This window comes from Canis aureus, chromosome 1 (assembly GCF_053574225.1).
Source record: "Canis aureus isolate CA01 chromosome 1, VMU_Caureus_v.1.0, whole genome shotgun sequence".
In the NCBI taxonomy this organism is placed as follows: Eukaryota; Metazoa; Chordata; class Mammalia; order Carnivora; family Canidae; genus Canis; species Canis aureus.
In genome coordinates, this window is record NC_135611.1 from 65303022 (window position 1) to 65323618 (window position 20597).

Sequence of the window (20597 nt, forward strand, 5' to 3'; positions counted from 1 at the left end):
GGCGGCCGGAGTAGCCGTGACCCCTGGCTTCCCTGACCGCGGCCTGAGATGACTGTCCTCCAGGCTTACCCTCGTCATCACCCTTCTTAGGAAGGAAGGAGGGAAGGAGGCAGCAGTCGGAGCAATGGTACAGGAGCACATGGCTGCAGCAAGGAGTGCATTTTGGAGACTGGCACAAAGCAGAGCCCTCAGGCACCCCCGGGCTGTGAATCTGTCCTGAACCCGTCAGGGAGACGCTGGAAGGATTCTACACCGCTGGGTGTAAGTGGTCAGATTTGCATTTTGTAAGGTCACTTCTGCCTTCGTGTCGTTTCTTCTTGGCTTCCTTCCAGGACCACCTCTCCTGTGTCCTCCTCAAACACCAGCTTTCCTGGGGCCTGGAGCATGACCTCCTTCCCTGCCCATGCGTTCACCATGCCCATGGCTACAGGGAAGCAGCCTGTATGGCAGCAGTCACTGGTCATTGTGTTGGCTTGACCAGAGGTGTCCTGAGGTCCTGAGGCCAAAGCAGCTCAGTGACTCCTTAGAAACGGGGTGAGTTATTGGGTGGGTTTCGAGAAGTACCACCAGCCGCCTTTCAGAAGTCAAGACAAATGATGGAGATGCCACTGAGTTTGACACCAGGTCGCTTTTAAGAAAATCAGCTTCACTACAGTAGGAGGGGGGAGAACAAGGTTAAAAACTGCACCTCCATCCAGATGGCATCTGAGGCAGGTTTAACAAAGGGCTTATAGTAAAAGGTTAATAAAATCAGAACAGGAGAATTCAGGGATGAAAAGGAGGTGGAAAATATGCCAACCCAAATGTTAACAATATGCTCTGAAGGGAGGATGAGGTAGGGAACGAGCTTTAGGGAGAAACAACATCCAGAGCCTTTCATGTGTAAGGACGGGGAAATGCAAGTAGGCTCGTGGCTTAGGATGAAGGGAATAAAGGCACGGACGGGTGGGGTGGAGATGGCGGAGGAGACTCCCCAAGCATTAGGACAGTCGGAAGGGCAGACGACAGGGTTAAAATGGGCAAGAGAAAAGTTCCTTCGTCTGAAGCGAGGGATGCTAAGAGGGACGGTGGAGGCGGTGCGTTATTAGGATGGTGTGGTGGAGAGCCCTCTGTTCAGAGAGGAACAGGGTAGGAGGCCAGGTGGAGGGCTTGCAAAAGCAGAGGTCTGGAGCAGCTATGGCTTGGAGTAGTCAAGGAAGTGAGTTGGCAGTGAGTGGGGAGCCCTGGGAGGGAGGGCTTTCTTCGCCAAGGTTCAGGGCCTTGGACTTGTAGTAATGCATCAAGCACAAAGAAGAAAACCCGGCAACATCCATCATCCCGGGGGAGGAAGAGTCAGCAAGATGATCATGTGCGAAGGTGTTTGGAAGGGCAGGTGCATTAGGAGGACGACAGTGAGGGCGAGGTGGAGATTGCCCGAAGCCTGCGAATCCAGGAGGGGCTAATGGCTGGGGAAAGGGGGGGTCATGGGGGTCAAGGTGAGAGCAGAGCTGGCACGGAATAGAGGAAGGAGTGGGTGAAGATGAGGCAGAGGGACAAGGAGGGGAGTTTCCAGAACTTGGAGGCCTGTTTCCAGATGGCAGGGTTGACTTCTGGGAACTAGTGACCAGGAAAACCCAGTTGGCCAAAAAGAATCATTCCAAGAATTTAGGTTAAATAAACTTAGAGTTATTCTAATCTAAAAGGAAAAAAAAAAGATGAAGTCATATCCTCTTCCTTGCCCCCCCCCACCCCAGTTAAATAGTAAAAATAAACAAAGGCTACAGAATTGTGCAGAAATGGAGCTGGAAGGAAGGGGGACGTGGGTCCCTTCCATTTGGTCTCCAGAGGCCTGAGGTCTTCTTTAAGACCTCTTAAGTGATCAGATTGGTGCCGAACGCCCTTTAATTTCTCTTGTGAGACAGGCCGCCTGAGTTCTTCGTTCCTTTGGCTTCGCCCTTGAGGCGGCAGGAGGGCTGTGTGCGTTTCGGAGCGCTCCTAAACCCAAGCCGCCCAGCCTCAGTTTCCCTCTGTGCAAGTTGAGCATAGTACTACACGCCCCTGAGAGATCCCGTACGGAGGGTCCTCGGGACGGGGAGTCGCAGCTTTTCTTTTTAGGTCACTGACACAGTTCAGCACCGCTTCAAACCTGAGGTCGCTTCTCTGTTTAATATTTAAATACTTTTAGGACTCTGACCCTCTTTCCTGTGGTATTTTGAGAATACCTCTTTCCTCCTCCCTGGCTGCTGCTCTCTGTGCCAGGTCCGAAGTGCCCAGTGCTCCCGAGCTTAAGGGACCGGCCGCCAGAGGCTCGGCCCACCGCCCACCCGAAGCCCAACCCCGAGGGAAGCGGCGGGGCAGAGGCCCACGCTCCTGCCCGGCGGGGGTGCTTCTAGAGGGAGTGGCACTGGCAGGCAAGGATGCTTTACGCCAGACTTGAGCTCGCCCCCCTCCACCCCAGCTTGCCTGAGAAACCCACACATGCACATGTGGCGTAAGCAGCCATTTCCTTCCATGGTGTGTCCAGCGTGGCAGCTGGTTTGCTCTAAGTTTCAGCGCCCGGTGCCCAAATTGACCCCCTACAAGAATCATGGAATTCGTATGGATCCCAGGTCATCCGTCTAGACCATTCCCTCTACTGGCCCGAAGAGTTTCTTTTCAAGGAGGGTGGGGTGGGGATTGGGGTATTGTCCTTCGCTATGGACGTATCTCTACTAAGACCACCTTAATTAATCAAAGATGTGCTAATAATCTTGAGTATCTCTTCAAAAGAGAGGGATTGGGCACAGGATTCCTCCTTCCCAGGACATCCTTTGGCCCTTACACAGACCGTCCCTGTCTCCCACCTTCCAGTGGGTTTGAAGCGCAAGTTGTCTTCATCAAGTAGAGAATGTCTAATTACATCTTCCTCTGGAATAATAAATCCTGCTCGCCTTGTATCTACGTAACAAAAAGGACCGCTTAAATGATCTCCTCAAGCAGCTTGATGTCTTCCTCACCAAAAAGGGAAGTAACTGGCCATTGCTAGCATAGGCTCGCTCCTTAAAATCTTTATTGACTTGCAGTTTGCACAGTTATGTTTTCTTATAATGTCCAAGGAGGAATGAAATCTTTTTTTTTTTTTTTTAAGATTTTGTTTATTTATTTGAGAGAGAGAAAGAGAGTACGAGCCGAGTGAGGAGGAGCCGAGGGAGGGGGAGAAGCAGACTCCCTGCTCAGCAGGGAGCCCGATGCGGGACTCGACCCCAGGACCCTGGGATCATGACCTGAGCCGAAGGAGGCCGACCGGCTGAGCCTCCCAGGCGCCCCTGATGCAGAACCCATACCTCATTCCTCAGTCCCTTGCCGTCTTGGGCAGGGATATGTGTCGACATGAGCTTTTAGCATTTCTTGGGATGCTTCTTCAATGTTCACACTTACATGGTGACTTTCCCCCTGAGGGTAAACTGTTGGAGAATAAATGAGCAGGCCTTCATGGAAAGAGGGTCCAAAAAGTGATAAAACTGTGTCTAGTGTCATAACCAGGAAGTTAGCTGGGGGAACAGTTTAGAAATCAGTGTGAAATAAGGGGAGGGCTGTGTAGTGTGGTTGAAAGAACCCTGGTTGTCGCCTCAGAAGATCTAGTCCTGGCTGTGATGCTGATGGTCGACTTCAGGGCCCCATTCCCTTCCATCTAAGGAGAGTTAGCTGAACTGTATAATACCCAGGACCCCATCCGCTCTCACAGTCCCGAAGGTCGTCTCCATGAGGGCAGGGTCACTGGCACCTAGTGGTGTACAGGAGTGTTGTTGAGGGAGGCAGTGCCCTCTGACCAGACACACCAGAAACACACCTGCAGTTGGATGAGTTGGATCGGCTCATTGCTGTAGGGGAGCAAACAGAGCAGGGGACTGTGGGCGTCTCAGAAAGAGGGTGCTGGAAAGGAGATAAAGGATATAGATTTGTGTGAGGTGATTGAGGGAAGGACTTAACGAAGTGGGGGTTCGGTCGGTGTTAGGTGCTCCCAGGAAGCAGAGGGGATGCTATGATTGGGTGTACATCTTATCTAAGAGCAACTAGACTAGAGAGGACGCCCGGAGAGGTTCACGCTCTAATTAATAAAGAAGCGCAGTCATTCATAGTAGCCAAATTGGAGGGGGACGTTTGGTCATTTTTTGGCTGGACAGTGTTCGCGTTTTTGTTTGTGTTCAGATATGAGGCCTCAGAGCGGTCTTGTTGTCACGATTCATTGTAGTCACTGAGCCGTCTTGTCCAGTGCTGGTGTTCTGTGAAATTGCTTATGATCCGCAGGAGAATACCGGGGCCCAGCTGGGAGCGGGTGTCAGGGACGAGCGCCCCGAGCTCCCGGTGTCAAGGGCGGGCTCTTTTTCTCACAGGTAAGCTAGCCAGCAGGTAGTCAGGAAGTCAGTTTATCCAATGTGGGGGATATGCGCATAGTAAACGGCTTCTTTTCCAATCAGTGAGAGTGAAGCATATTTAATTCTCCATGGCTTAGCGGTTTAGCACCTGCCTTGGGTCCAGGGTGTGATCCCGGAGTTCTGGGTTCGAGTCCCACATCAGGCTCCCTGCATGGAGCCTGCTTCTCCCTCTGCCTGTGTCTCTGCCTCTCTATCTGTGTTTCTGATGAATAAATAAAGAAAATCTTTAAAAAAAAAAAAAACAAGAAACAAAGTACAGTTAAGATGGACTCCATTTTAAGTGTTAGAAAATGGAAAGGGTTAGAATTGTATACTTATCAACCTCCCTGGAGTGGTGATTAGTTTCTCCTTAGTTAATTTTTAATGGGGAATTTTATACTACATGGTAAAAATACTTGAAAGATTCAAAAGAGGGTGTGTGTGTGTGTGTGTATACATATATTACTCATAGGAAGACAAACAATGATATCATCCCTAAAAAGGTCAGCATAGTTTTTATATAGCAGAATTTAAGGGAATTGCTCCTCTGACAACTCAGTCCCACTTCTGGAAATATATCCTACAACGATATCTGTATACACGTGAAGTGACTCACATACAAAGTTATTCATCACAGCGTCATTCGTGACTGCAGAATCTGGAAACAAATCAAGTTGTCCATCGATGGATAGAGGATGATGACATAGCTTTGGTAAATCGCAAAGTACTGTGTAGCTATAAAGAAAGAATGAGGAAACCATTTGTATACAAATATGGAAAGATATCTAGGATATGTCGTCGAATGAAGAAAGCAAGAGAGAGAATAGTACTACTTTTTGTAGAAATTGAAGACAAAAAGAATATGTATATATACTTATTTGTATCTGTATAGCACTACAAAAATATACAGGAAATGAATAAAGTGGTCACCTGTAAGGGAGAAGAATGGGCACAGGATTTGGTGGACAGGGATGTGGGTGAGAGGAAACTTCTCATTATTTGCTTTTTAAAATATAATTTTAAAAGTTGAATCACAAAAGTGTCCTGCGTACTCCAAAAACGAAAATAACCTAAAGATATACATGATGCAAAATATGTCATTCTTCCATTCCATTCACTGGGGGTAACCATTTTGATTGGTTTCTTTTCTTTTCTTTTCTTTTCTTTTCTTTTCTTTTCTTTTCTTTTCTTTTCTTTTCTTTTCTTTTCTTTTCTTTTCTTTTTTATTCATGAGAGACACAGAGAGAGGCAGAGACACAGGCAGAGGGAGAAGCAGGCTCCATGCAGGGAGCCCTATGTGGGACTCAATCCCGGGACTCCAGGATCACACCCTGGGCTGTAGGCAGGCGCCAAACCGCTGAGCAACCCAGGGGTCCCCCTTGATCGATTTCTTATAAAAAGTTTTCCTTTTATAATAAAAGAAATTTCTATTTCTTTTTGAACGCGAACACTGTCCAGCCAAATAGAAATTCTCTATTTCTTTCTATTCTGTTCTTTCAGAATAGTCCAGTGTATTAGTCAAGGATCTCCAGAGAAACAGAACCAAAAGGATATGTATGTACAAGGATACGTAGAGAGAAAGATTTGCTGTAAGGAATTTGGCTCCCATGGTTTTGGGAGTCGGCCAGCCTGAAATCTGCCAGGGAGAATGTGATAAGGTAGTCCCAGGTCTGAACACTATCTAGAGACACAGTTCCTTCCTACCCAGAAGACTTCAGTTTTTTTCTAGTAAGGCCTTCAACTGATTGCACGAGACCCACCTGCATGCTAGAGGATAATCTGCTTTACTGAAAGTCTCCTGATTTAAATGTTAATCACATCTAAAAAAAAACACTTTCACAGCAACACCTAGACTAGTGTTTGACCAAAACCTGGCTAAGTTGTGGTCATATAACATTAGCCGTCACATGTGTGTACAATTATATTTGTTGTGTTTTTTTTTAATAGAAATGGTAGCAAGTCATACACACTGATACACACCTTATCTTGGATGCCAACTCTCCCTGTTTTGAAGGAGTAGGAGTAGTTCTCAAGGGAAATACACTCCTAAAGTACATGAAAATTGATAATCCTGTATCATGAAAGGAAAGATAGGATTAATATGAAAAGGGAAACAGCAGTTTTGAAATACATTTGACAGTGGCTAATGCTTACATTCTCTAAAAGTTCCCACAAACTGGAAAGGAAAACACTGACTCCATAGTCACAAAGAGCCCGTTTATGAAAGAAAAGCTCTAGCAGGAAGAAAACTTGAAAATGGCCCAGCACACGAACACTCAAAAGAAATACCGAGTGAGTCAGGTCAAACTTTTAAATACACATTAAAATCTTAAAAAAAAAAAAAAAAAAAAAAAAAACAGTAAATGTGTTAAACTCAGCAAAAGTGTTAAACTGCAGTGCAAACTGCGGTGCTGGGTGGCCCAGTAAATGAATAAAGCCTTTCAACAGCGACCTGGCAGCGTGAGTCACAAGCTGTAAAATCATGCCCTTTGGCCCAGCGATCCCTTTTCTGGGGAACTGATCTCAAGGAAATAATTCAAAAGGTGGTGAGAGGCACAGAGCCCGAGGATGTTTCACTGTAACAGGACTGAAGAATGGGGAACAAGCTAAATACCCCCAGGGCTCGGGAGCTCAGGCAATTCACGATTTATTACTTTCACGACATTAGCCACTAAGAACCAGTGCAAAGCACAACGCGGCCCATGTAGGTGATCTGATGTCAGACTGTCACAAGCAATGACATCTTAGCCCCGGTGACGATGAGGAGAAGACCGCGTCGTGTGAGCAAGAGCAGCTGGGAACATAGAAACCTACGGCCCGCTTGGTCCACGCTTGGTCCAGGGGATTCCGGGATGGTCGGGGGACGTCCCTCTTAGGTTTCCGTTCTGTTTCTTTGGGATCTGCCCGTGCTGCTCTAGGAGGATGCTGCAGCCCGCGTGGCCTCTGAGCCACAGGAATGTATTCTTGACCCTTCTCAAGGCTGGGAAGTCCGAGAACAAGATGCTGGCAGACGGGGCTGGCGAAGGCCCCCTGCCTGGTCCTAGACGGCTGCCCTTTCCCGTGTCCCCTGGGGAAAAGGGATCCTCTCCTAAGGGCACTCAGCCCCGTAATGCGGGCGCACGACCTAAGCACTTCCCAGAGCCCTGCATCTAACTAAATACCATCACATTTGGGGTAGGGGTTCAATGGATGGATTTGGGGGGGGAATACAGACCTTCAAGCTATGGTGACGTTGCTAAATCATTTTTACACAGTTTTAACTCTTTAGAATTAGCAATGATCTTCTCTGCTTGGAAATTAGCCATTTAGCCATCTCTCTGTGGCTGAGGTCTGTCTGGAGAGATGCTGCAGTACCTTGGGGTGTTCAGTATGTGTGAGGGAGCAGAGAAGTAGGAAGCAAACCACATTCCCAGGTCCATAAAAGTAGGTCTCTCTCTTTCTCCTTCCTTCCTTCCTTCCTTCCTTCCTTCCTTCCTTCCTTCCTTCCTTCCTTCCTTCCTTCCTTCCTTCCTTCCTTCCTTCCTTCCTTCCTTCTCTTCTCTCTCTCTCTTTCTAAGATTTTATTTATTTATTCATGAGAGAGACACAGAGGCAGAGACACAGGCAGAGGGAGAAGCAGGCTCCATGCAGGGAGCCCGACGGGGGACTCGATCCCGGGTCTCCAGGATCAGGCCTTAAGCTGAAGGAGGCTCTAAACCTCTGAGCCCCCCGGGCTGCCCGAATTAGGTCTCTTTCTAATATTGAAACGACAACTAGAATCACTGACTTTGTAGTTATTGAGGGTGTTTGGCTAAAATTCTAACAGGGCTTCAACTACATAAAAACTCACTGGTGTTTTATCTTTTCCAGCTAAAGGTTCAGGGCAGGTTTTTCCCCCCATTGAATACAAGTGCCCAATAAACGACCCAGCGAGGAGCAAATATTTGGTGGAAAGACTTCATGGTTTTTCAGTGTTACGTCCCATCTCTTGATCTTTTCCTCAGGTTGAAAGACAGGTTCTCAGTGTCCGTGGACTTCTGCTTTCACTTTTTGACCTTTTTTTTCCAAACTTGGAACGCACAAGCAGAGACCATCTTCACGGTGGGCAGTTGCCCAATTAGTAAGATGCGTTTGCCAAGCCGGAAAAAGATGGTTGTGAGCACCCGAGTCCCAGTCCGGGCCTGCCAGGAAAGTGGATTTGGTGTTAACTCCTACGACGAACGTGTTTTTCAGGGTGGATCACTTGTACACGTTCTTTGTTCAGTGGTCTCCTGACGTCTACGGGAAAGATGCCAAAGAGCAAGGCTTTGTGGTGGTGGAAAAGGAAGAGCTGAACATGATCGACAACTTCTTCAGTGAGCCGACCACCAAGAGCTGGGAGGTGAGCACCCAAGAGGGGCTAGACCGTCGTGGTCCTAAGGTCGCAGTGTGTAGTCATAGTCTTCACGGGCCCGGATACCGAGAACCTCTTGGCTCGCCAGAAGTTAGATTTCCTGTGCACTTTTGAAGTTATAGGGGTGGGGTGGGGAGGGGGAATGACTTTATTCCTCTGAGCTGGTGATTGGTGTCCGAGAAATGCCATCGCTGCCGGGTCATCACACTTTTCCTTTTTAAAACTGCTACTGTGTCCCCTTTAGGTACAGGAGGAAGTTCAGGCTCCTTCGCGCGGCCTGCAAAGCCCCTCATGATTTTTCCGAGCCCTGACCAAGCCCTTCCCGTGGGGCGGGCTCAGGGGGGGAGAAGCAGAATTGACCGCGGGGTCGCTGCAGGATGATGCGAGAACCGCCGGCGCGGGTGGGGTGCCAGGTGCCACGGGAGCGTGTGGCTGGGCCCCCGAGGAGCGGGCCCCACAACCGAGAGCAGGGGGGCGAGTTTGGGCAGTTGGGGTGGAGCGGGACGTGGCACGCATGTGGCCAGAGAGGAAAGGTGACCCCGGGCGGAGGAATAGAGGGTGTGGGGCGTTAGGGAAACCAACAGGAGTTCCGCAGAGCCAAGCAGGGACTGGGAGCAAGGGCGCATGGCAGGGGCCCCCCAGGCCTGGCGTCCCCCGAAGGCAGGGGCTCTGCGGGAGTGCGCTGGCTCGGGCCTTTCAGAGGCCTCCCCCTCGCTGGCAGACGCCCCGGCCGAGTGGGACCACCGGGGGCTGGGGAGCCAGTGGAGGCGCTCGGCTGGGGACTGTGGAAAGACCATGGTTTCTAGAAGCCTGGCAGCGGTGGGGAGGAAACTGGGTGCTTTTGAAAGATAACTAGAAGCGGAACATACAGGATTTTCTGAGGGATATGTGGAAAGGAAGGGAAATGTGGGGATGGAGGGCTCGGTCTTGGGAGTGGGCCCTGGGGGGCCGAGCGTGACCCCGCTGGGGTGGGAGCAGGGCATGGGGTAGGGTTGGTAGAAGATGCTGCGCGTCCTGTCTTCACCTAAACCCGAGGCCCTGGGGCCTGCCTGAGACCCAGCGGGAATCACCCCTGGGAAGGAGCTGCAGGTGCGCCTGGGGAAGTGGTGAGCAAAGGCCTAGCGGAGAGCCTGCGTGAGGTTGTCCTGGGAGAGGCCGGGGGCGGGTGGGGACCCCTGCGTGACCGGGGCAGTGGGCGCCAAGGAGCCGTGGGCAGGGGGAGGCAGGCTGAGGGGAGTCCCGGGTCAGAGGCCAAGGGAGGAGAATGCCCCCCCCCCATGATGCCTGGCGGGAACCCAGCTGGGGGCCGGGGCTCCCATGGAGCATCTCACTGGGCAGCAAGGCCAGAACTATGCTCTAGGAGGACGAGTGGGGGGGAGTAAGGGGCAGGGGTGGGCGAGCAGCTCCCGTTAGGTGCTGGGGGGCGGGTGGGGGGGGCGTGGCTGCGGGCCGAGCCCTGAGCCTGGGGCGGGGGGCGGGCTGGCTCTGGGGGTGTAGAGAGCAGCTGGCCGTGGTGCAGCCCTGGGGGAGCTTCACTGTGAAACGTGGACAGCCTTCTGCAGGGGAGGGGGGTGGGGGGGGCAGGACGGAGAGGCAGGTGCAGGCGGCCTGGAGGAGCGGCTGGGGGGGGCAGGACGGAGAGGCAGGTGCAGGCGGCCTGGAGGAGCGGCTGGGGGGGGCAGGACGGAGAGGCAGGTGCAGGCGGCCTGGAGGAGCGGCTGGGGGGGGCAGGACGGAGAGGCAGGTGCAGGCGGCCTGGAGGAGCGGCTGGGGGGGGGCAGGACGGAGAGGCAGGTGCAGGCGGCCTGGAGGAGCGGCTGGGGGGGGCAGGACGGAGAGGCAGGTGCAGGCGGCCTGGAGGAGTGGCTGGGGGGGGGCAGGACGGAGAGGCAGGTGCAGGCGGCCTGGAGGAGCCGCTGGCGGGGGGGCAGGACGGAGAGGCAGGTGCAGGCGGCCTGGAGGAGCGGCTGCGGGGGGCAGGACGGAGAGGCAGGTGCAGGCGGGCTGGAGGAGCGGCTGGGGGGGGCAGGACGGAGAGGCAGGTGCAGGCGGCCTGGAGGGGCTCTAGGGAGCCGCGGGAGGGGGGGGGACACCTCCCCCGCAGGCCTTCCACGCGGAAGGGGACACGCGGGAACTAGGTGCTGGGCGACCCGCCGGGAGCGGGCGCGGGGAGGGGACCCTGGGGGGCGGGCGACAGGGAGGGGCGAGTGCGAGCGCCCCCGCCGGAGGACCCGGCGCTGCAGGGTGTTCCAGAAGGATGGACTCAGGGCGGCGGGGCGGGCGCGTCACCCTCGCTCATCGCAGGCGTGGGGGGCCAGCCTCCCTGGGCTCGAAACCCTGCAGGGCCGCGGGGCGCCTCCTCCCGGAGCTCGTCCGGCGGGTCTGGTCTTTCCTGCCTCTGCTCGGCCCCGCCACCCGGGTCATCGTCCTGGGGGGCCGTGGGCGCCCGCTCCCCGGGCCGCTGCCGTCCAGCCCGAGCCGCTCGCCCGCCGCTGCCAGGTCCTTGCGGCCGTCGTGCTGGGGGAGGCGTTCCTGCCCAGGCACCCGCACCCCGAGTGCCGCCCCCACCTCGGCCCGGCCCGAGGTGCCCGGAGCCACGGGCACAGGGGACGCCGGGCCAGGGAAGGGCTGCCCGGGACCAGCGCCTTCTCCCAAATGCGGCGCTGCGGGGAGGAGGGGCAGGTGGCACCGCGGCCCCTGCACACTTGCGCCCGAGCACCTCCTGAGGCCTGCACGCCTGCGCCCGAGCACCTCCTGAGGCCCGCACACCTGCGCCCGAGCACCTCCTGAGGCCTGCACACCTGCGCCGGTGCACCTCCTGGGGCCTGCACACCTGCGCCGGAGCACCTCCTGAGGCCTGCGCGCCTGCACCGGAGCAGCCCTCCTCCAGGGCTCCTGTGCCTCTCCCCGCCAACCCCACCCACCCTGGAAGCTCAGGTCTTGACCCCAGTAGGAGCTCGGGCCTCACCTCAGCACCCGGGGCAAAGGAGCTAACGAGGTACTGGGGGAGAGAACGCTGTGTATCCAGGCACTGGGCCCCAGGCCCTCCAGGACTGAGCTGCCGGGCAGAACGAGGGCACATTCCTAGACCTGCAGCGGCAGAGGAAGAGCCAAGAAGGGCTACAGAAGGAGGGAGGAACTAGCCGGCCTGTGCAAGCTCCGCGTGCTGGTGCTGCTAACTGCTGAGGGTGGCCACTCATCGCTGTTTCCTTGCCACATGGCAAGGAGTCCAAAAGTGCAGCGCGTACCAGACTGCTAGCCTCAATCCCCCCTCTTCACCCCCCCCCCCCCCCCGTGCAGGAGCAGCTCCGCTACTAGTGGCCCCTTAAAGCACCGCCACCCACCCTAATGGCCTTGCTACTCCTTTACAGGTGGGGAGAGGCACCTTCGCTCCCCCAATGCCGGCAGGTGCCTGATCCCCAGCAAGTTCAAAGCAATTCCTCTCGCCCGTCAGCCCTCAGACTTGCCGCTTCTCACATATTCCCACCTTGATTACCTGTGTCCCAAGCTAGGAACCCAGGTACCACCCTGGGTTCTCTTCCTTCATCATATCCAGTCAGAGTCTTCTCCCTGGTGACCGCGCACAGGGTGCAAGGACCTCCGCCTCCCTCCACCAGACAGGCCCCAGTCAGCCTGTCTGGACCCTTCGCTTGGACTCTCAAGGGCACCTCCAGTCCCGCCCCAGCCCCCAGGCCGTTCTCCCATATGTAGACTCTTTAAATAAGCTTTATGTCCTAATTCTATATAAGTAACACCTGCTTATTGTAGGAAATTTGGAAACTCCAGAAAAGTACAATGCAGAACATTTAAAAATACCGTGTGACCACACTTAGAGCTTTTCTGCATTTTATTCAATTCCTTTTTTTCTTTTATTTTAGGATGGTTTCTAGGGGTTGGGGGATAGAGAGTCTTGCATTTTATTCTTGTAAAACGCATTCATGGTTTATGTATAGGGTTTGTATCCGGCTTTTCTCACCTAACATCTTGTGAGAATTAGATCACCTAAAGATTTTTAAGCCTCATTTTAATGGTCGCATAATAATTAAAATCTCAATTATAATTTACTTAACTCCCCACTTTAGGAATCGTTGTGTTGGTTCAAGTTTCTCACAAGGATGAGATGATCTGCAACTTTTATTATTCCCTTAGTTTCCTAGAAGTGACCATTAGTTGATATAAGGGTATCAACAGTTTAAGGCTTCTGTTTTTTGATATATGACAACTTACCTTGCCAGCAATGTGAGGAATGCCCCTCTTCCTGCGTTTATGACAGCAGAAAGTATTATTACTATTATTCCTTTCCAAAAAATTTTCCTAATTTGGGAGCCGAGATATATTTTAATTTTTATTTCCTTGGTTGAGGATAGAATGAAAAAAAGTATTTATGGATGTATATAGTGTGTATATTTGTGCTATTTCTTTGTGATTCCCACTCATTTCCTTTGCCCATTTTCCTAATGGAATCTTACTAGTTTCATCACACTGTGAGCTTTATGATTAAGAGTACTGATTCATCTATATTTTTTTGAAGATTTTATCCATTTATTTATTTTAGAGATAGAAAAAGAGAACAAGCAGGAGGAGGGAGAGGGACAAGCGGACTCTGTGCTGAGCATGGAGCCCGACGTGGGGTTCAGTCTCATGACCCTGAGATCATGAGGAGCTGAAATCAAGAGTTGGAAGCCTAACCCCCTGAGCCATCCAGTGACGCCTCCTGTGGTTTTGAGAGATTTTTTTTCCTAGTTGGCTATTTGTCTTTTAATTTAATTTAATTTTTTATTTAATTTTTTATTTTATTTTTTTCCCCCTGTAGTGTTTTTAGGTATGGGTAGCCCAATAGTATCAACTTAAACTCCACTCAATCTGTAGTTTATTTATTGGTACATGATAGGCGATACTTTTAATAGTAATTTTTTCCTGCACTGTTTAATGATTTCTCATGTTTCTTTCATCATATTTAAAGCCCTCATATATGTTCTGTGCTATTTAACTTGCTTAAATAACACACGATCATATACACCCACACTTAGACGCTCAGTAGCCCCCCATTGCCTGCAGTAATCACTACTCACCTAGCCAATCATCAGAACCACCACTTGGTGATTTTTAAACAATCCTAGACCTTTCCTACTAGAGACATTAATTCAGTAGGTCTGGGAGAGGAATGTCAGAATCCGTGTTTTTAAAATTTCCTAGATGATTTTGAAGAACAGCCAAGGTTCTGGAAAAAAGTGGCCCCTAGAATAAGCTCTAACCTTCTTAGTGGCATCTTTATTTTCTCCACTTCTGTCCCTCCCCAGCTTCATCTCTACTTGCTTTCTATTCTCAAGCCATAGTGAACCTGGAACGCAGCTCTGTTTTCCTCCTGTGCCTCCACCTGGACATCTCCCCACACCCCGCCCTCTGCTCTCAGACTGAAGCCCGATCGCCTCTCCAGACTCTCTGGGTGGCCCACGTGAGTGGCACCATTTATTAATAAACGCCTCTCAGGGCACCTGCGTGGTGCGGTGCGTTAAGCATTGGACGCTTGGTTTCAGCTCAGGGTGTGAGACAGACCCTGGGGCTCTCTCCCCCTCTCTCTGCCCCTCCCGATCATGCTCTCTCTCTCTCTCTCTCTCTCTCTCTCTAAGATAAACAAATCTTTAAAAATAAAAATAAGCGTCTCTCTGCTGTGTTCTCACCCACTAGAGACTGTGGACCGCTTTGCGTCCCCACGTCTGGCAAAGTCCCCGGCGCTTGCCGGCCGCGCGGAGGCCCCCCGGGAAGGCTAGCTGCTGTCAGGCGTCCCGTACTGAGGGGAAGGCGGTCTCCGGGGCACAGAGTCCGAGTGGTTCTGCCCCACAGTGTGTCTCGGGCCTTGCCCGGGGCTGGTCCCGAGCAGCCGCCCCCAGGATCCGGGGCCCAGGAGCTGGCTGAGCCAGGGGACAGTCAGGAAGAGGAGCAGAAGGAAAGAGGAAAACCCCAAACCAAAACAAAGCCCCGAACCCAAGGAGCTTTGTGGCAGTCGGGGAACTGCCATTTCAAAGGTGAAAGTGTCATTTTACAGCCTCCAGCTCTGCGGGCCGCGAAGCGCGGGTTGGCTGGAAAGGCTAATTTGGGCGTGTTCCCTCCCGTAGAAGTGCTGAGCCCTCTCCTGGGGAAACAGAAACTCACCCGTGCAGGCAGCTAGCTTCAGCGCCAACAGCTGGGCCGGGGTGCACGGAGAGGAGGAAGGCCTTCCTCGTTAGAGAGCAAGCCGACGTGCCCCCCCACCCCCGGCACCCCCGGCACCCCCGGCACGATGCGGGCCCGAAGGTTGCCCCTGGACGTTCGGATTCTCTACTGCGCGGGGCCGGCCCACGAGCCCTTTGTGCAGGTACGAGGTTCCCTGGGAGCCGGGGGAGGGGGGGCCCCCCGCCGCTGGCCCCGAAGGGTGGGCTGCCCGGCCCGCCGAGCAGGTATTCCGTTTGCTTGGGAGATGGATGTGATGCGGTCCAGCCTTCTCTTCGGGGTGAGAAAGGGTCCATCTTCTGGTTATCATCATTCCACAGCCCTGTGCGCACCTGTGTTGAATGTAGAGCTCACTAAAAACGTGCGCTTTGCTTGACACACTCAGGACGCTGCACTTGTGATTCTTTGACAAGGTTTTATATGAATCTCCCATGAGAAGATAGTAAAATGTATTAGTTCATTTTCTTACCTGGCTCACGCGGTGGCAGGTAGTATATGTACCATGTTGGAAATTGAGTGGTCGGTTTACCTGGCAGCTTTTACTAGATGTAAATGTGTTTTTTCTCTATAATGCGAAAGTCGCTGATACTACCACCCGGGCAGTTTGCTGAATTAGTCACGGTATCATTCAATTTCAAATCATTTAGCGATTTATCCAGGTGTCAGGAGGGACGAAAAATAGATTTTTAAGTTGAAATTGACTTGGGTTGTTCATAAGCACAGTTACCATGAAACATATGCAAAATCATGTTTCTCAGTTTTGAAGGAAGGGTTATTTCGATAGTTTGAGTCATACATGAAGAATTGTGCCCTAATTGTAATTTAGACTAAAGCTTTGTGTTTCTTTGTATTGTTGCTTCTGGTGCAACCATTTTTTCATTTCTATGGGGGTTTGTTGCTACGCGCCCTGCCGTAGCCTTGAGAGAAGACATCAGGAGTCTTGATTAAAAAAACTATCCTTATCCTCCCAATATATCCCCATGTATAGAAGTCTTACAGAATAATTGCTGATTAATCCCTTAGCAATTCAAATTATTCTCAAACGAGAATAATTTAGGGCTTTTCAAGGGTATGAGTCACCTGTGGAGTTATGCATAATAATTCACACTCAGCACCAGCAGCAGGAGTAAAAGTGGAAAACCTGTGACTTTAATTTGTACATATTAAGTGCCTCAGTCGTACTGTGTTAAATTCCTCATTTGTTCAGAAATTGTAGAGGAAATCAGCCCTTTTTTCCCAAGGTCGTGGTTCAGTTTACGTCCTACTGCTAAAACTCCACCTGTTACAGGCAATAGTGTACTCAAGGTCGCTTTTAGTAAGTGAAGGAAAAGCAAATATAATCAGGTTTTGGGGGGCTTGTCTTCTCCATTTCAGATCATCACCGTCGAGGAGGCAAAACGCAGAAAGAGCACCTGCAGTTACTATGAAGATGACGACGAGGTGGCCCTGCCGATCCTGCAGCCCCACAGCGCACTCCTGGAGAACATGCATATCGAGCAGGTGGGTTCTCCCCCGGGGGATGTGGGATAGGGGTTTTCCAGGCCTTGAAAAAGCTTATCCCATCCATGACTGCACGGACTCTTCTCACAGAGGGTGGAGGAAGAGCTGGGTTTTATTTTTTTTAATTTATTTTTTATTTTTAAAATATTTTATTTATTCATGAGAGACACAGAGAGAGGCAGAGACACAGGCAAAGAGAGAAGCAGACTCCCTGCAGGGAGCCCAATGTGGGACTCGATCCCAGGACCCCAGGATCACACCCTGAGCCAAAGGTGGATGCTCAACCGCTGAGCCACCCAGGGCCCCCAAGAGCCAGGTTTTAAAGGAAGACCAGCAGCCTAACCAACACCAGTGTCCTTTCTCCTCTTCTTAGAGGTTACATTAGCATTCCTCGTCACCTTCTTGGGAGTTTGGGGACTTGGCCAGAAACTATCTCCATTTCTTAAATCTGAATGGAAAGCTGTTCTTGTCTTCAGCACAATTTTTCACTTGTCCTACCATAGTCCTCCTAACGCATATTCCTAACAGTTAAAAAAAAGGATCCAGATTTATCCTTGAAATGATTACAGAGTTCCAATGGTTTTAACTTATTGGACTCAATAAAAGTTATACTTCTCTTTTATACACTTTACTCACTTTATGAAAACTACCAACCACCAGGAGTAATGTTTCCTTTATTTGTGATTTCCTTTCTTTATATTTTCTGAAAATCTGTTATTTTAATTTTATGAAATACTATGATGTGTTGTATTTAAACTTTAGTAAGGAATCTCTTGCATTTCTCCCACTAGTCAACTTAGAAACCTGAATTTCAGAGACCTTAACAAGTTCAACTCCCTCAATTTGCAGATGAGTCTCTGAAGGCCCAGGAAAGCCAAGAGACTTGACCAAGCAGTTACAGAAATGTGGTACATGCTGATATCAGAACTGGTCTTAACCATTCTGAAGACTTCATAGCTTCCTTTGTTAATATTTTTGAAGAGCTATGCATTAATGGTGTTTATGGCAGCCAAGTGTAAGCTAAATGTTAATGTAGGTGAGAGATTCAGGCAAGATGAAGACAAACTACCTTTGACTACTAGCATAAAACCCCTGTGTTTTCGTGTTCTCACTTCTGTGGGAAGCTGCAGTTGTCAATACTGAGCTTACTGAGCATTTAGAATGAACAACTGAAGAACCATGGACTCTTTGGTGAAGGTCAGGTTGAAATGTAAAAGGGAGAGCATGTGTCTAATTCATATCAAGCTACGTGCTGGATCTTCAGATGTATAGTTGCATAGTGACCCCTCGTTCAAGTCCCTGAGCGGGAATGTATGCTCTGGGTTGGCATCCCTGCCAAAGCAGCACCGTCAGGCAGCGGTTTTTCCCTTCTCTTTCTTGGTTTATCGTTAGAAATATTTGCCAGAGTAAAGGGGAGCAGCATGTGAGTAAGAGTGATTTTGAGGTTGAGCCTCCGGTACTTGTTTTGTGCTATAAGCTTATGACATTTGTGGGCGAACTGTATATTTACATCTCCATCTTTGGATTTGCAGCTGGCCCGATGCCTTCCAGCAAGGGTACAAGGATATCCGTGGAGACTCGCATATAGCACATTAGAGCATGGGACCAGTTTGAAAACTCTCTATCGGAAGTCAGCGTCGCTAGACAGTCCTGTCCTGTTGGTCATCAAAGATATGGATAATCAGGTGAGGCTTGTTCCTCTCACAGAAAACACTTTTTGATGAAGATTTTCAAACTTATATACTAGTAGAGAGACCAGTATAAGAACTCTCCATTATCCAGATTTTACAATTTGCAGGATTTTGCCACATACGCTTCATCAGTCTTTGTTGGTTTTTCCTTGCTGAAGTATTTGGAAGGAAATCCCAGTGTACTTTATATTATTTCACCCCTACATACTTTGGAATGCATCTCTAGAAGAAAATGGAGCGTATTTCCAAATACAGTCACATATAGGAATTTTTTTCCTGTGCTCACCATACGATAGGAAGCAATAGTGATATCCTACAACCTAAAGCTGGAAAAGTTGGACAAAAGTCAAGTCTGGATTGGGAGATAGTTCAGAAAGAAGTTCCAGGGCCACACCAGAACTCTTCCTAGGTAGCTGAAGTCGTGCCCACAAACCTTGCCTGCATGGTTGGTCAGATGGAGAGCCAGTCAGGGCTGTGGTGTGGTGTTGTACCCCAACCACCCAGTTGCTAAGAAATAGCAAGTAATGCTCTATACCACTGCTCATAGTTGGTCTTGGAGGCAGTGGTGAATTCTAGATATGACCCCCACATACTCTTACTAGTACTTCTGTCAGTCAGCTCGGGGTGTGAGTGAAATCTGTGCAGGTTTCTTTCATATACTACCCAGTCAGGCTTTTGCTCCACAAAAGGAAGACATCTTTCATGTCTGCTCTTATTCATTTCAGTTTGGTCTGTGTTACTATCAAGAAGAAATTCCTTTACATTTTTAAGATGTTGATGTCATTCTTTTCTCTTTCTGGCATTGAAGCAGGTTCTGTTGTTCAGTAGCCTTTCATTTACTCATATGTTCAGAAAATGTATGAGTGCCTGTTATATGTGGGGCACTATTAAGCATTGAGGAGCTTGCTGTGAAGCTATATCATTGTGGTCATTTTAGGGAAATAGATCTTTGTTATCATAATTTGTCTTGGGAGAAATTAGCAGAGAAATGGTGCTACTGAAGCCACTCTCTTTCTCAACTGTGATCTTTCCTGGGACTTTATTGCTGTATTTTTATAGATAAAGAATTATGGGGAGTAGTTTAACTATTATCATTATTTCTATTATTATTTCTTGATTGATGACATTATTTAATCATGATCCAAGTGGATACGGTCAAGTTAAAAATTAAATAATAATAACGAAGGTTTAAAACGAATTACTTAGAGATTTAATGGAATCTTTGAGAAGTTGGATGTTATGTTTTAGATGAGGTATGGGTAGATGGTTTTAGACCACACACAAACCCACACCATAAGTATAGTTTAGTTATACTAATTTACCAAAAGCTATCAAGCTTGCTGGGGAATGTGTTGGCAGCACAGAACAGGGAGGCAGCACAATTTCACCAGGCTTCCCGTCAGCAGGTATGTAAATGAGGCCTATCCTGGAAGTCTATACTATTTGTGAGGAGGTGTAGTCTTACTGAATCTGGTACCCTGGAGGCATTTGTGTTGTTTGAAAACACCTGGATACTAACTCTGCTCTCCACACCCTACTTACCCCCAAGGCAAGAATGTGGCTTTGCTGTGTTTGAGAACATGATAGAACAACACCTGTAAATTTATCTGGGAATATATTATATAAAATCATAGTATAAAAGAATTATGTATACAGAATGGCAGCAGTAAGGAGCTCTGGGGAATTAGTCATCAGTGAAACAACCATAACTGGTTGAAATTATAAAAACAACAGTCACTTAAAGTCTCTAGAAATTGTCCTAAGGGCATAGAGCAAGTGAAAAAACATTTATTTAAGAAAATCTAATAAATCTCAGGAGTAACAGTGAGATTCTGTGGCACCTGAAGCACAACCTGCTTCCTTCCCTCCAACCCCCAGTTGAGACTAACAAGTTCTGCACTAGACATGTGTGGACAAGAAGATGAGGCTCCCACTCCCCCTCAGTTTCCATGCAAGGGCTGTGATATACCCTCGATGGGCAGGTCCCCAGAACTCCTTATCGCCTACCCAAGCTCTGTGTTTCAGAGGCTAAATCCCAAGCCAGTATGGTTTAGAGGTAGGGGATCATTTCCTTCTACCCAGCCTCTATTCATAGGGGAGACGCTCTACCTTAGGAAAAGTAGAATAAGGGAGTATCTAAAGCCCTTGCCATAGCTCTTAGGGCAGAAGTTCCATGCCAGGTGAGGCAGGACCAGACCAGTGGCTATTTCCCCTGCCCGCCACTCTTCTCATGAAATAAAAGTGTTCCTCTGAGGGAAGCAGGCCACTGTCCAGGCTCCCAGCTCTACAGCAGAGCCCCTGGCTCCCAGCTCTAGGAGAAGAGGTAGATGACAGGATCTAGAGCTCTTCTAACCTCCTCTCCTGGACACACCAGTATTAGAACTGTAGAATAGTTCTCTGAAAAAGACCTGAAGACTAACAGAACAGATCTTCTATAACACAGGACAAAAA

General features: G+C 49.8%; 1 protein-coding gene across 4 annotated transcripts in view; it reads left to right on the forward strand.

The window, feature by feature from the left end:
- The window catches only part of NCOA7 (nuclear receptor coactivator 7), a 147063-nt gene that overhangs the window by 117605 nt on the left and 8861 nt on the right, over nucleotides 1-20597 (forward strand). For 3 of the 4 annotated variants that reach the window (XM_077902382.1, XM_077902388.1, XM_077902391.1), the window contains 3 exons: nucleotides 8586-8733; nucleotides 16330-16455; nucleotides 17988-18140. In XM_077902382.1, the coding sequence (XP_077758508.1) occupies nucleotides 8586-8733; nucleotides 16330-16455; nucleotides 17988-18140 (427 nt within the window). Of the gene's footprint in view, nucleotides 1-8585; nucleotides 8734-14962; nucleotides 15101-16329; nucleotides 16456-17987; nucleotides 18141-20597 lie in introns of those variants that run through there. The other variant, XM_077902400.1, reaches the window with a different exon arrangement.